Source organism: Asterias rubens, chromosome 2, assembly GCF_902459465.1.
Source record: "Asterias rubens chromosome 2, eAstRub1.3, whole genome shotgun sequence".
Classification (NCBI taxonomy): Eukaryota; Metazoa; Echinodermata; class Asteroidea; order Forcipulatida; family Asteriidae; genus Asterias; species Asterias rubens.
The window spans coordinates 5,947,814-5,960,806 of NC_047063.1; the positions used below are offsets into that span (position 1 = coordinate 5,947,814).

Consider the following 12,993-nt stretch of genomic DNA (forward strand, 5'->3'; position numbering starts at 1 on the left):
CTTGAACATTACAACATTCCCCTTTTCTATTTTTGTTTATTTTTTGTTCTTGCCTGTAGTACGTATTTGTTATTAGGTGTTCGGCTAACAGCCGAACAACTATTGTTATTGTTATGTTGTTTTTTGGGGTTTTTTTTTTCCTCGTGTTCTTCTTTCCCTGCGAACCTTCTCCAGCAATTTTAAACAAAAGTAAAGCTTGTACAAACTTAAAACAAACTATGTACATTAGGCAAAGTGTCGTGGCTGAGTGGTTAAGATCAATGAATTCAAACTCTGGTGTTTCTGATCAGTAGAGTGTGGGTTCGAATCCCAAGCCGTGACACTTGTGTCCTTAAGCAAGACACTTAACCATTGCTTCGTCCTTCAGATGGGACGTAAAGCTGTTGGTCCCATGTGTTGTGTAATGCATGTAAAAGAACCCAGTGCACTTATCGAAAAGAAGGGGTTCGCCCCAGTGGTCCTGGCTGTGGCTGCTGTACGCGCCGTAGCACCTTGTAAACCATTATAGGGTGCTAACTAATTGGGTCTCAAAATTCATCACTGATAACCTATCTTTATGAAAGTTTGTATATACTCAGCGCCTTGAGTACTACCTTGTTTGGTAGATACGTGCGTTTTTTAAGACTTCGTTATTATTATTATAGGCAATAGTGAGTAGATGAAACCGCCACTTTTTGGGAATGATGACATCATTGATGACGTCATGGCAAGGTTTTTAAAGTTGAAAAACAACTGCTTTTCGCTGTATATCAACGAATATTAATGCTATGATATGTTCATACTTGGGCATCGGATAGATAAAGACTTGGACAACATTTGAAAAGTTAACGCCAAAATCGTATGACCTTCACTTCTGGTCGTTACCTTGGGTCAAAGTTCGCCATCGCATTTTTTCATCAAAAAACAACTTTTGAGCTTTAAAACAAAAGTAAAGCTTGTACAAACTTAAAACTTACTATGTACATAGGCACTAGTGTGTAGAAAAAACCGCCACTTTTTTGGATTTATGACGTCATGACAGGGTTTTTAATGTTGAAAAATTACCATTTGCTTGTTGCTGTATCTCAAGGAATATAAAAGCTATGATGTTAATACTTAGGCATCGGATAGATAAAGACTTGGACAACATTTGAAAAGTTAAAGCCAAAATCGTACGACCTTAACTTCTGGGTCGTTACCCTGGGTCAAAGTTCGCCTTCGTGTTTTTTTTTCATAAAAAAAACAACTTTTGAACTTTTAAACAAAAGTAAAGCTTGTACGTACTTAAAACTTCTTATGTACATAGACAATAGTGAGTAGATGAAACCGCCCCTTTTTTGGAATGATGACGTCATTGAATACGTCACGGCAAGGTTTTTAATATTGAAAAACACCATTTGCTTGTTGCTGTATCTCAACGAATATAAAAGCTATGACGTTCATACTTGGGCATTGGATAGATATAGACTTGGGCATTATTTGAAAAGTTAACGCCAAAATCGTATGACCTTTAGTTCCGGGTCGTTACCATGGGTCAAAGTTCACCTTTGTATTTTTTCATAAAAAAACTACTTTTAAGCTTTTAAACAAAAGTAAAGCTTGTACAAACTTAAACTATGTACATCTATAGGCAGTAGTGAGTAGACGAAACCGCCACTTTTTTTGGAGTGATGACGTCATTTATGACGCCATGACAAGGTTTTGAAAGTTGAAAAATTACCATTTGCTTGTTGCTGTACATGTATTTCAACGAATATAAAAGCTATTATGTTCATACCTGGGCATCGGATAGATAAAGACTTGGGCAACATTTGAAAAGTCAATGCCAAAATCGTACGACTTTAACTTCTTCAGGGTCGTTACCCTGGGTCAAAGTTCATCTTCATATTTTTCATCAAAAAACAACTTTGAGCTTATCTACGGCATAACTTAAGATTGAGATCGATTTGAACCTTGAAACTCAACAGATAGTTGAACCTTAGTATCAAGACACCACAGGCCTATTTACGTCAAAATGACGTCATCGGGTATTAAATAACATAAAACAACGTTTAAAATTTGTAAAAATCATAATGGCGCTTTTGGGGGGAAAATTCCCAGCAGCGCTCTCTTTTGTCCAACAAAAGAGGGCGGTGTTGATTATCAAATCTGTGTACAGCATCCCGTGCAGGGTGAGCGAAATTTCTAAAGGGCTTCCATAAGTTGCAAAAAAAAAACCGATGCCAATCTCAACCAAACATATTGCATTTGTGAAGAAACAAAAGAGTTGTTAACGAGTGTGATACAAGTTGAACTATAAAATAACAACACATTGTATAAAAAGTCATATTGATGGTTCAATATTTTTGAACTACGTCATCACGTTACGTCCAACCGAACACTGTAGTTTTGTAATTAACAAAAATGTCTAGTTATTCTTACTCTGGTAAGTTGATGCCTCTGCCCATATACAGCTCTTGAGCATTTGGAGGTAGAGCTATTTGCCTAATTTTGTCAGCCTCATCACGATAGTCGTGTCTGAAAAAAAATCAGAGGATATTTCTTTTATATCAAATTGGCAAACATAATTGAACTAATGTAAATTTCAAATGTTAAAACGCATCCATACACTTTGCTTTAATGAGGGTACGTTTGTATTTCTGTTCCATGTCCCTTCTCATCCCCCCCCCCTCCGAAAAAAAACCAAAAAGTTACACAAGCTCTTTTTGTTCACTTGGTAAATCATGGACTTTGTCTTTGTCCTCCCATTAGCTTGTTTGTTTTTTAGCTATGCCCCTACTGGTTTGTACATGAAAGTGAAACAAGAATAAAAAACACATGGATCCCCTGGTACTTTTTGTTTGACACAAAACATAATGTGCGCAGATTTACATTAAACTTACACGGTGTGAAGGTTTTGTTAGTAGAAAGCTTCCATCGAACTATTTCTTGCTGAAGTGCTGTAGTTTTTGTAATAATTAGTAAGTAAAACAATGTCACAGAAATAATTCTCTTCTCAGGAGACGGAAATAATTTGATCAAGTACTACATATTTACGCGACTCTACTGAAAACATTGCTCTGTGGATTTCATTTTGTTCTCAAGAACTTGACGACTAATTATCCCCCTCCAACAAACACAAACGCAAATATAAACACTGCCCCTCCCCCCCAACAAACACAAACGCAATTCTGTAAACACCCCTCCAACATACACAATCACAAGTATGTAAACAACCCCCTCCAACATACACAATCACAAGTATGTAAACACCCCCCTCCAACAAACACAATCACAAGTATGTAAACACCCCCTCCAACAAACACAATCACAAGTAAACACCCCCTCCAACATACACAATCACAAGTATGTAAACACCACCCTCCAACAAACACAAACGCAAGTAAACAACGGTAGATGTTAGTTTCAAAATGCTGCGAGTCGATGGACTCGTGAAAAGGATCCGTTGTAATCGGTAATCAACAGATAGCACGGCAACTAAGATTTGTTTGTGTATTTTTTGTTGGGTAATCAATACTGATGTTCCGATGTTTACGAGTTTCGTTCTTTGGTTCAGACATTTATTTCATTTATTATACTCACTACCATTAATATACAAAAGGGTATTGTTTTATGGCTGATATTGTAACAAAGCAATGCATATCCAGTAAACGAATTGGTCATCAACGAAAGTGGTCCAATTGTAAAACAGGTTTGTCCAACATGTTCCATTCATTATAGAGTAGCGTAGGTGTAGCGGTCATGTTTTCATACCACCCCCTAATTTTTTTTCCAATTTTTTTTTTCAATCAGTGACTGGCAGTCAGAACACAAAGGTTTCACCCAGATTATCTAATTTTATCATATTTTTACATGAAGCTTTGTTAAATTTATTTATGATTTTTTTAAGGTAAAATACCACAGTGAGTCCCTTATTTAATTATGCACTCTGGGCGTGCATACGGAATACTACGCTGCTGCTTTGTGCGTACAGTTTACAAACTTATCAACGCCGAGGGTTGATAGTAAAACGGTTATCTCAACGCCTTGTCATTCGAATGAAGCCCATCAAAGACTGCCATTCCCTAAACAAAGGATTCATGTAGCATAAGTGGTTTTATCATATTTTTATAAACCCCCATTATATTGATTTATTTCAGATTTTTCAAAAATTACACACCACGAGTCCCTTTGCAGGTGCGTGTGCTACACTGCCATGCGTACAACAGTTTACGATTTCATCAACGCCACGGGTCGATTTGTAAAACAGTTTATCAACACGTTATCATTCAAACGAAGCCAATCAAAGACTGTCATTGCCTAAACAAAGGCATTACTGATTTTATCATATTTTTATAAAGCTTCATAATATTTTTATTTCAGATTTTTGAAAATTACACACCACAAGTCCATTTGCAGCATACTGTGCGTTTGTACTACACTGCCATGCGTGCACAGTTTACAAACTCATCAACCCTGCAGGTTGATTTGTAAAATGGTTTATCAATATGTTATCATTCAATCAAAGCCATTCGAAGACTGCCAATTCCTATCCAAAGGATTCATATAGCATTTTATCATATTTTGTATAAAGCTCAATTATATTTATGTCAGATTTTTTAATATTAAAGACCACGAGTCTCTTTGCCATGCGTACAACAGTTTACGATTTCATCAACGCCACGGGTCGATTTGTAAAACAGTTTGTCAACACGTTATCATTCAAACGATCAAAGACTGTCATTACCTAAACAAAGGATTCATGTAGCATTACTGATTTTATCATATTTTTTATAAAGCTTCATTATATTTGTTTCAAATTTTTGAAAATTACACACCACAAGTCCATTTACAGCATACTGTGCGTGTGTACTACGCTGCCATGCGTACAGTGTACAAACTCATCAACGCCGTGGGTTGATTTGTAAAACGGTTTATCATTACGTTATCATTCAAACTAAGCCAATCAAAGACTGCCATTTCCTAAACAAAGGACTCATGTAGCATTAGTGATTTTATCTTTTTTTTTTATAAAGCTCCATTATATTTATTTCAGATTTTTGAAAATTAAAGATCACAAGTCCATTTCCAGCATACAGTGTGGGAGCTACACTGCCATACGTACAGTTTATGATTTCATCAACGCCGTGGGTCGATTTGTAAAACGATTTATCACTACGTAATCAAAGACTGACTTCTCTAAACAAAAGATTCACATAGCATTACTGGTTTAATCATATTTTTATAAAGATCGGTTAAACTTATTTCAAATTTTTTAAAATCAAAGAACACATGTCCATTTGCAACATATTGTGCGGGTGTACTACACCGCCATGGGTATATTTTACAAACTCATCAACGCCGCTAAAAATCACCTCTTTTTTATCCTAAAACTTGAAAATGGACACTTGTTGAAGAATGACCCTTATTTCAGATTTTTGAATATTATTAAGATGAGGGTCCCTTGCTGCATACTGTGTGCGTGAACGTGTACTACACTACCATGCATGCAGTTTACAAACTCAACAACGCCGTAAAACGGTTTTCTCATTTTAACATTTTAGTGAAAAATTACTTTTTTCTCACAAACTATGTCACTTCAGAGGGAGCCGTCTATCAACAGCTTTCCATTGCTCGTTACCAACTAGCAGCGGCACACTACATAACTACATGCATTTTGTGTTGTTGAATGGTTACATTTACCATGGAGGTTGAAATCCGTAGAGTAAGGATTACAGATACTTTTAATTTATTATTATTGCTCAATAATGTCGTGTTCAGGCGCTATTTAAGAGTCAGTTCAGGTATAGGCAAAACATTTTTTAATCCTTTGTGGTTTGAAGAGCCTTTGGAGCAATAAATATAATTGCATTTTCAATTCAGTGTATAGCCCGTTGCCATGGTTACAGCTCATTCATTTTGTATTTATTTTTCATTTTAGGCCGATTTCGGGGTCTGAAAACCCGGGTTGTTACAGTGTAGCTCATACTATTTACAACTCCACCCCAACAAAATGCAAAATTACTTCAAAACCTTTACTACACTACAAAGTATCATCCTCGGGCTTCCTTGAGGGAAAAAACAAAAACAAATAATTGCTTAAATTCTCCTTTCAGTTGTTGTAAGGGCCAATAACATGTGTCTTTTCTTATATCTGGTGAGAAAAACTCCTGAGGTAACCCCGTTACAGACTGTTTGCCTCAAAACTGACTTTTCCCCCAAAATGTGAACAATTAGTCTTTTAAGGGTCACTTCACGTTTACATGGTGAAAGAATAAAAGATTTATCTTGTATTTTGTGGATGATAGGGACTTTGGGGTTCAAATCAACCCAATTGCCATTTCAAAAAATAATATAACAGGATATGGTAAAAGCTCATTGTGTTTATTTTTAGGCCATTTTAGGCCAATTTGGGGGGTTTGAAAAAACTTCAGCAATATTGTCTCATAAGGCCTATATATTGTCACAAATAAATAACATGGAGCTTTTAAAAATATGATAAAATCAGTAATGCTTTATGAATCCTTTGTATAGGAAATGGGAGTCTTTGCTTGGCTTCATTTGAATGATAACGTAATGATAACCCGTTTTACAAACCAACACGCGGCGTTGATGAGTTTGTAAACTGTACGCATATGGCAGCGTAGTACACACGCACAGTATGCTGCAAATGGACTTGTGGTGTGTAATTTTCAAAAATTTGAAACAAATATAATGAAGCTTTATAAAAAATATGATAAAATCAGTAATGCTACATGAATCCTTTGTTTAGGTAATGACAGTCTTTGATCGTTTGAATGATAACGTGTTGACAAACTGTTTTACAAATCGACCCGTGGCGTTGATGAAATCGTAAACTGTTGTACGCATGGCAAAGAGACTCGTGGTCTTTAATATTCAAAAATCTGACATAAATATAATTGAGCTTTATACAAAATATGATAAAATGCTATATGAGTCCTTTGGATAGGAATTGGCAGTCTTCGAATGGCTTTGATTGAAAGATAACATATTGATAAACCATTTTACAAATCAACCTGCAGGGTTGATGAGTTTGTAAACTGTGCACGCATGGCAGTGTAGTACAAACGCACAGTATGCTGCAAATGGACTTGTGGTCTTTAATTTTCAAAAATCTGTATCAAACATAATGGAGCTTTATAACGATATGATTAAATCAGTAATGCGTTTTGAATCCTTTGTATAGGAAAGCCAGTCTTTCGATGGCTTCGTTTGAATGATAACGTGTTGATAAACCGTTTAACAAATTGACCTGCGCATTCGTTGAAATTGTAAACTGTATGGCCGCACGGCAGTGGGGAGATGCAGGAGAGTTAAGCCATGACCCACCCCCCAAAACAGCTAGGCTGGTCCAAAACACCACTATCCCGTAGAGTGTTTGAGTCCATATGCCTTTTAATGATAGTGTCTAACCAAACATTCTTTTTGACTACAACAGAGAATGTGAGAGATACATGTAAGTGCTCAAAGTGGGAGTGACAAGAACATCTAAATTCCACTAAAAAGTGGATTTTGGAACTCCACTTAAGACTCTTTCTATTATTTACATGTTTAGCAATGATTATAGTGATTGTGTCTAATATATAGCTTATTATTGTTGTTTATTATGGTAATTTTAATTGGATGTAATTTGATTATTATAAATCAAAATCAAGTCACATGTCAATATGGCTCTCTTATAGGAGAGTTGAGCCAATGAGCACGGGGAGAGTTGAACATAGAAAATAGCCATGATAAAAATATAATATTTTTCAGAATTCAGTAAGAAAATTGTTGGGAATAGTTTTAAAATGCCAGTTTGAATCAAAGTATTACTACAATTATAAGTACATTTCACTTTTACCATGGATAAACCAATTTAAGTAAAATAGTTTTCTGATTTCCAAAGTCCCATTGAATGGTGGTTCAACTCACCCACACAGAACAGGCTGCTCAACTTACCCATAGTTCATGGAGAGTGGAGCCCTACAATTTTTTTGTCGAGCACCTTCCATAAATAAACAGTTTGTTCAATTATTATGCTATACATGTACAAAGTAAGTCAACACTCTATAAAGCTTTACTTAAAACATTTAGTTAGGGGATCCTACATTTCATCTCTGCAGATTGGTGCAATGTTAAAAATGGCTCAACTCTCCCGCATCTCCCCCATTGCACATACAGACTCTTGGTTTTTAATATTCAAAAATCTGAAATAAATATTAAAAAACTTTATAATAAAAAAACGATTAAATCAGCAGATGAATCCCCTGTGTTCGATAAAGGGATTGCTGGTCTTTGATTGGCCTAAACTAGAATGATAACATGTTGAGAAGTTTTGCAACATTAATTAACTCCATACGTAGGGCCTCTAGCACCCGCAAAGACTGCAAGTCTTCAATGTAATATATTATAATTTATAAAGAACATAAACATAATGGAACATGAAAACATGAAAACAATCATGGTTGATTGGTTATTATGTGCAAAGATGCGCAAAGTAACTACAGGCAGCTAATGTTGGCATTATCCACACGCGTCAACCACATTCAGCAACAAGAGAAATGCTGGAGGGACTTTGTCAAAAGCGTTCTTGTCTTGCCCCGAGAACTTAATAGGCCTCTCGTCTTTGTAGATAGCGCCCTCAAGTGATCATTATTTTTACTCGCATCTATCATTTTCCAGTTATAAAGCCTTCGTCTAATTCTGCAGTTTTGAGCCCCAATTTCCTTGTTTTTTCCCTTGGATCAAGCACAATCTGTAAGTTTTTCATTCCATCTTATTATAAATCATTCCTTGTCTAGCTCGCTCGATTTATTAGGGTTTTCAGGCTAGTTTACTTTCCTTAAAACTGTTGTTGCCAAAATCGGCTACATGTGCGCTTTACATGTACTTTTTTACCATGTGTGCATTGCGAAGGCACTACACGTTCAACGTTTGTCCGGAAACTGGGCAAATCTCATGTTTAGTATTTCAGCATGGATATAGGGTCTTTTTTGTGACTTTACCCATTCTATGTCAGCTTTTTTATATTTTAAGGCTTCGTTCACGTTATGCTTTATAACTAAATGTATGTTTTATTCTTGTTTATTACAGTTTCACACTGGTTCCAATAAAGAAACAAATGACAGTCTGACAGTGGAATAGTGTTTAGCCTCTGACTAATTTCGTCACGTACTCGACTTAGTGAGGTCAGAAGAGTTCTTATAACAGTAGCGATCGACTCGCGGCGTTTGGAAACTTACATCTACCATAAACAACCCCCTCCAACAAACACACACGCAAGTATGTAAACATCCCCTCCAACAAACACAAACCCAAACAGCTGTGTTTATGGTGTAAACCGAGGACTTCTCTTTGTTCTCCCATTGTTTATTTTTCAGACGTCCCTATTGGTTTTGTACACGAAATCAAATTGAGGACGATCTCGGTGTGACTTTTTCCCGGATCCCTTTAGTTATAACCTTCTCCAAGTCCTCAGTTCAAATGCGTAGACATGCCCAAGTAAACACCCCTCCAACAAACACACACGCCAGTATGTAAACATCCCCTCCAACAAACACAAACGCAAGTAAACAACCCCCTCCAACAAACACACACGCAAGTATGTAAACATCCCCTCCAACAAACACAAACGCAAGTAAACAACCCCCTCCAACAAACACAAACACAAGTAAACAACCCCCTCCAACAAACACACACGCAAGTATGTAACTTCCCACCTCGAACAAACACAAACGCAAGTAAACACCCTCCTCAAACAAACACAAACTCAAGTATGTGTATGTAAACACCCCCCTCAAACAAACATAACAAAAGTATGATGGAAACACCCCCTCCAACAAGCACACACGCAAGTATGTAAACACACCCCTCAAACAAACACAAACGCAAGTATGTAAACACCCCCTCCAACAAACACAAACTAAAGTTAGCATCCCCTTCAACAAACACACACGCAAGTATGTGAACACCCCCCTCCAACAAAAACAAACGCAAGTAAACCCCCCCCCTCAAACAAAAGCACACGCAAGTAAGTAAACACCCCCCCTCAAACAAATACAAACACAAGTAAACACCCCCTCCACTAAACACAAACGCAAGTATGTAAACACCCCCCTCAAACAAACAGAAACGCAAGTATGTAAACACCCCTCCAACAAACACAAACTCAAGTTAGCATCCCCTCCAACAAACACACACGCAAGTATGTAAACACCCCCCTCCAACAAATACAAATGCAAGTAAACAACCCCCTCCAACAAACACAAACACAAGTAAACAACCCCCTCCAACAAACACACACGCAAGTATGTAACTTCCCACCTCGAACAAACACAAACGCAAGTAAACACTCTCCTCAAACAAACACAAACTCAAGTATGTGTATGTAAACACCCCCCTCAAACAAACATAACAAAAGTATGATGGAAACACCCCCTCCAACAAGCACACACGCAAGTATGTAAACACACCCCTCAAACAAACACAAACGCAAGTATGTAAACACCCCCTCCAACAAACACAAACTAAAGTTAGCATCCCCTTCAACAAACACACACGCAAGTATGTGAACACCCCCCTCCAACAAAAACAAACGCAAGTAAACACCCCCCCTCAAACAAAAGCACACGCAAGTAAGTAAACACCCCCCTCAAACAAATACAAACGCAAGTAAACACCCCCTCCAACAAACATAAACACAAGTATGTAAACACCCCCCTCAAACAAACAGAAACGCAAGTATGTAAACCCCCCTCCAACAAACACAAACTCAAGTAAACACCCCCCTCAAACAAAAGCACACGCAAGTTAGTAAACACCCCCCTCAAACAAATACAAACGCAAGTAAACACCCCCTCCACTAAACACAAACGCAAGTATGTAAACACCCCCCTCAAACAAACAGAAACGCAAGTATGTAAACACCCCTCCAATAAACACAAACTCAAGTTAGCATCCCCTCCAACAAACACACACGCAAGTATGTAAACACCCCCCTCCAACAAACACAAATGCAAGTAAACACCCCCTCAAACAAAAACACACGCAAGTAAGAAAACACCCCCCTCAAACAAATACAAACGCGAGTAAACACCCCAACCAACAAACACACAAGCAGGTATGTAAACACACCCTCAAACAAACACAAACGCAAGTAAACACCCCCTCCAACAAACACAACAAAAGTATGTAAACAGCCCCCTCCACAAACACAAACGCAAGTAAACAGCCCCCTCCAACAAACACAAATGCAAGTAAACACCCCCTCCAACAAACACAAACGCAAGGTAACACCCCCTCAAACAAACACAAATGCGAGTAAACACCCCCTCCAACAAACATAATTGCAAGTTAATACCCCTCCAACAAACACAAATGCAAGTAAACACCCCTCCAACAACCACACACGCAAGTAAACATTCACCTCAAACAAACACAAATGCAAGTAAACACCCCCTCCAACAAATACAATCACAATTATGTAAACACCCCCCTCCAACAAACACAAACGCAAGTAAACACCCCCTACAACAAACACACACGCAAGTATGTAACCACCCCCTCAAACAAACACAAACACAAGTAAACACCCCCTCCAACAAACACAAACTCAAGTATGTAAACACCCCCCTCCAACAAACACAAAGGCAAGTAAACATCCACCTCCAACAAACACAAACTCAAGTATGTAAACACCCCCCTCAAACAGACACAAACGAAAGTAAACACCCCCTCCAACAACCACACACAAGCAAGTATGTAATCACCCCCCTCCAACAAACACAGACGCAAGTAAACACCCCTCCAACAAACACAAACGCAAGTAAACAACCCCTCCAACAAACACACACGCAACAGTGTAATCACCCCCTCCAACAAACACAAATGCAAGTAAACACCCCCTCCAACAAACACAAACTCAAGTATGTATACACCCTCCAACAAACACAAACGCAAGTAAACACCCCTCCAACAAACGCACACGCAAGTATGTAACCACCCCCCTCAAACAAACACAAACGCAAGTAAACACCCTCCTCCAACAAATACTAAAACACAAGTATGTAAACACCCCTCCAAGAAACACAAAAAAACACCCCCTCCAACAAACACAAACGCAAGGTAACACCCCCCTCAAACAAACACAAATGCAAGTAAACACCCCCTCTAACAAACACAAGCGCAAGTAAACACCCCCTCCAACAAACACAAATGCAAGTAAACACCCCCTCCAACAAACACACTCGCAAGTATGTTAACACCCACCTTAAACAAATACAAACGCAATTGTAAACACCCCTCCAACAAACACAAACTCAAGTATGTAAACACAAATATGTACACACTGTAATCAGTCTGTTTTTTGCCAACAGCTCCCATTGGTTTTCTACACACTTTTGAATTAGGGATCTTCAACCAACCAAAAGGACAATAAAAATATAAAGCATATAAAACTGTTTGCATACTTTTCTACAATGTTCGTTGACTTTCCTCCAACATGCAGATCATTGAACCACTGGCGATGAGAAGGGACCCCATGTTTTCTTTTCTGACCTCTGACCTTTCGTAGGTTTTCTTCCTCCTCAAGAAAGCGTGTAGGAAGATTTGTTGACCTGAAAGTACAAACATGTAGATTTGCCATTACAAATAAAAGGCAAACTTGATTGCTGCTAGGAACGTGGGTTAAGTAGTTACCTGTAAGGCACATACAGTAAAGTAGGTACAGTCGACTCCCGTTAATACGAGGTGCGCCGGACTGGCCCGTTTTCCTCGTATTATCCGGACCATATTATAAGCCCGTCCTTTGCATCGCCTTACAGAGAAGGCAAGGGAGTTTGTCTGGGATGATGACTGTGCAGAGGCGTTCCAAGACTTGAAGAATTGCTTACAAGAGTCACCGGTGCTGAAGTACCTCGACCCTGAGGCGGATTACATACTTGACACCGACGCTAGTGGTGTGGGAATAGGTGCTGTCCTATCGCAGGTGACGGATGGTCAAGAGAAGGTTGTTTCCTACGCTAGCAGGGCACT

The 12,993-nt window shown here is 38.2% G+C and overlaps 1 protein-coding gene across 1 annotated transcript in view; it reads right to left on the reverse strand.

The window, feature by feature from the left end:
- LOC117307154 overlaps positions 1 to 12,993 on the reverse strand; it is a 42,635-nt gene that overhangs the window by 10,252 nt on the left and 19,390 nt on the right. Inside the window, exons 5-6 of the mRNA XM_033791823.1 lie at positions 12,429 to 12,575; positions 2,401 to 2,496 (exon numbers count right to left, since the gene is read on the reverse strand). Coding sequence (XP_033647714.1) covers positions 2,401 to 2,496; positions 12,429 to 12,575 — 243 coding nt within the window. The remainder of the gene's footprint in view (positions 1 to 2,400; positions 2,497 to 12,428; positions 12,576 to 12,993) is intronic.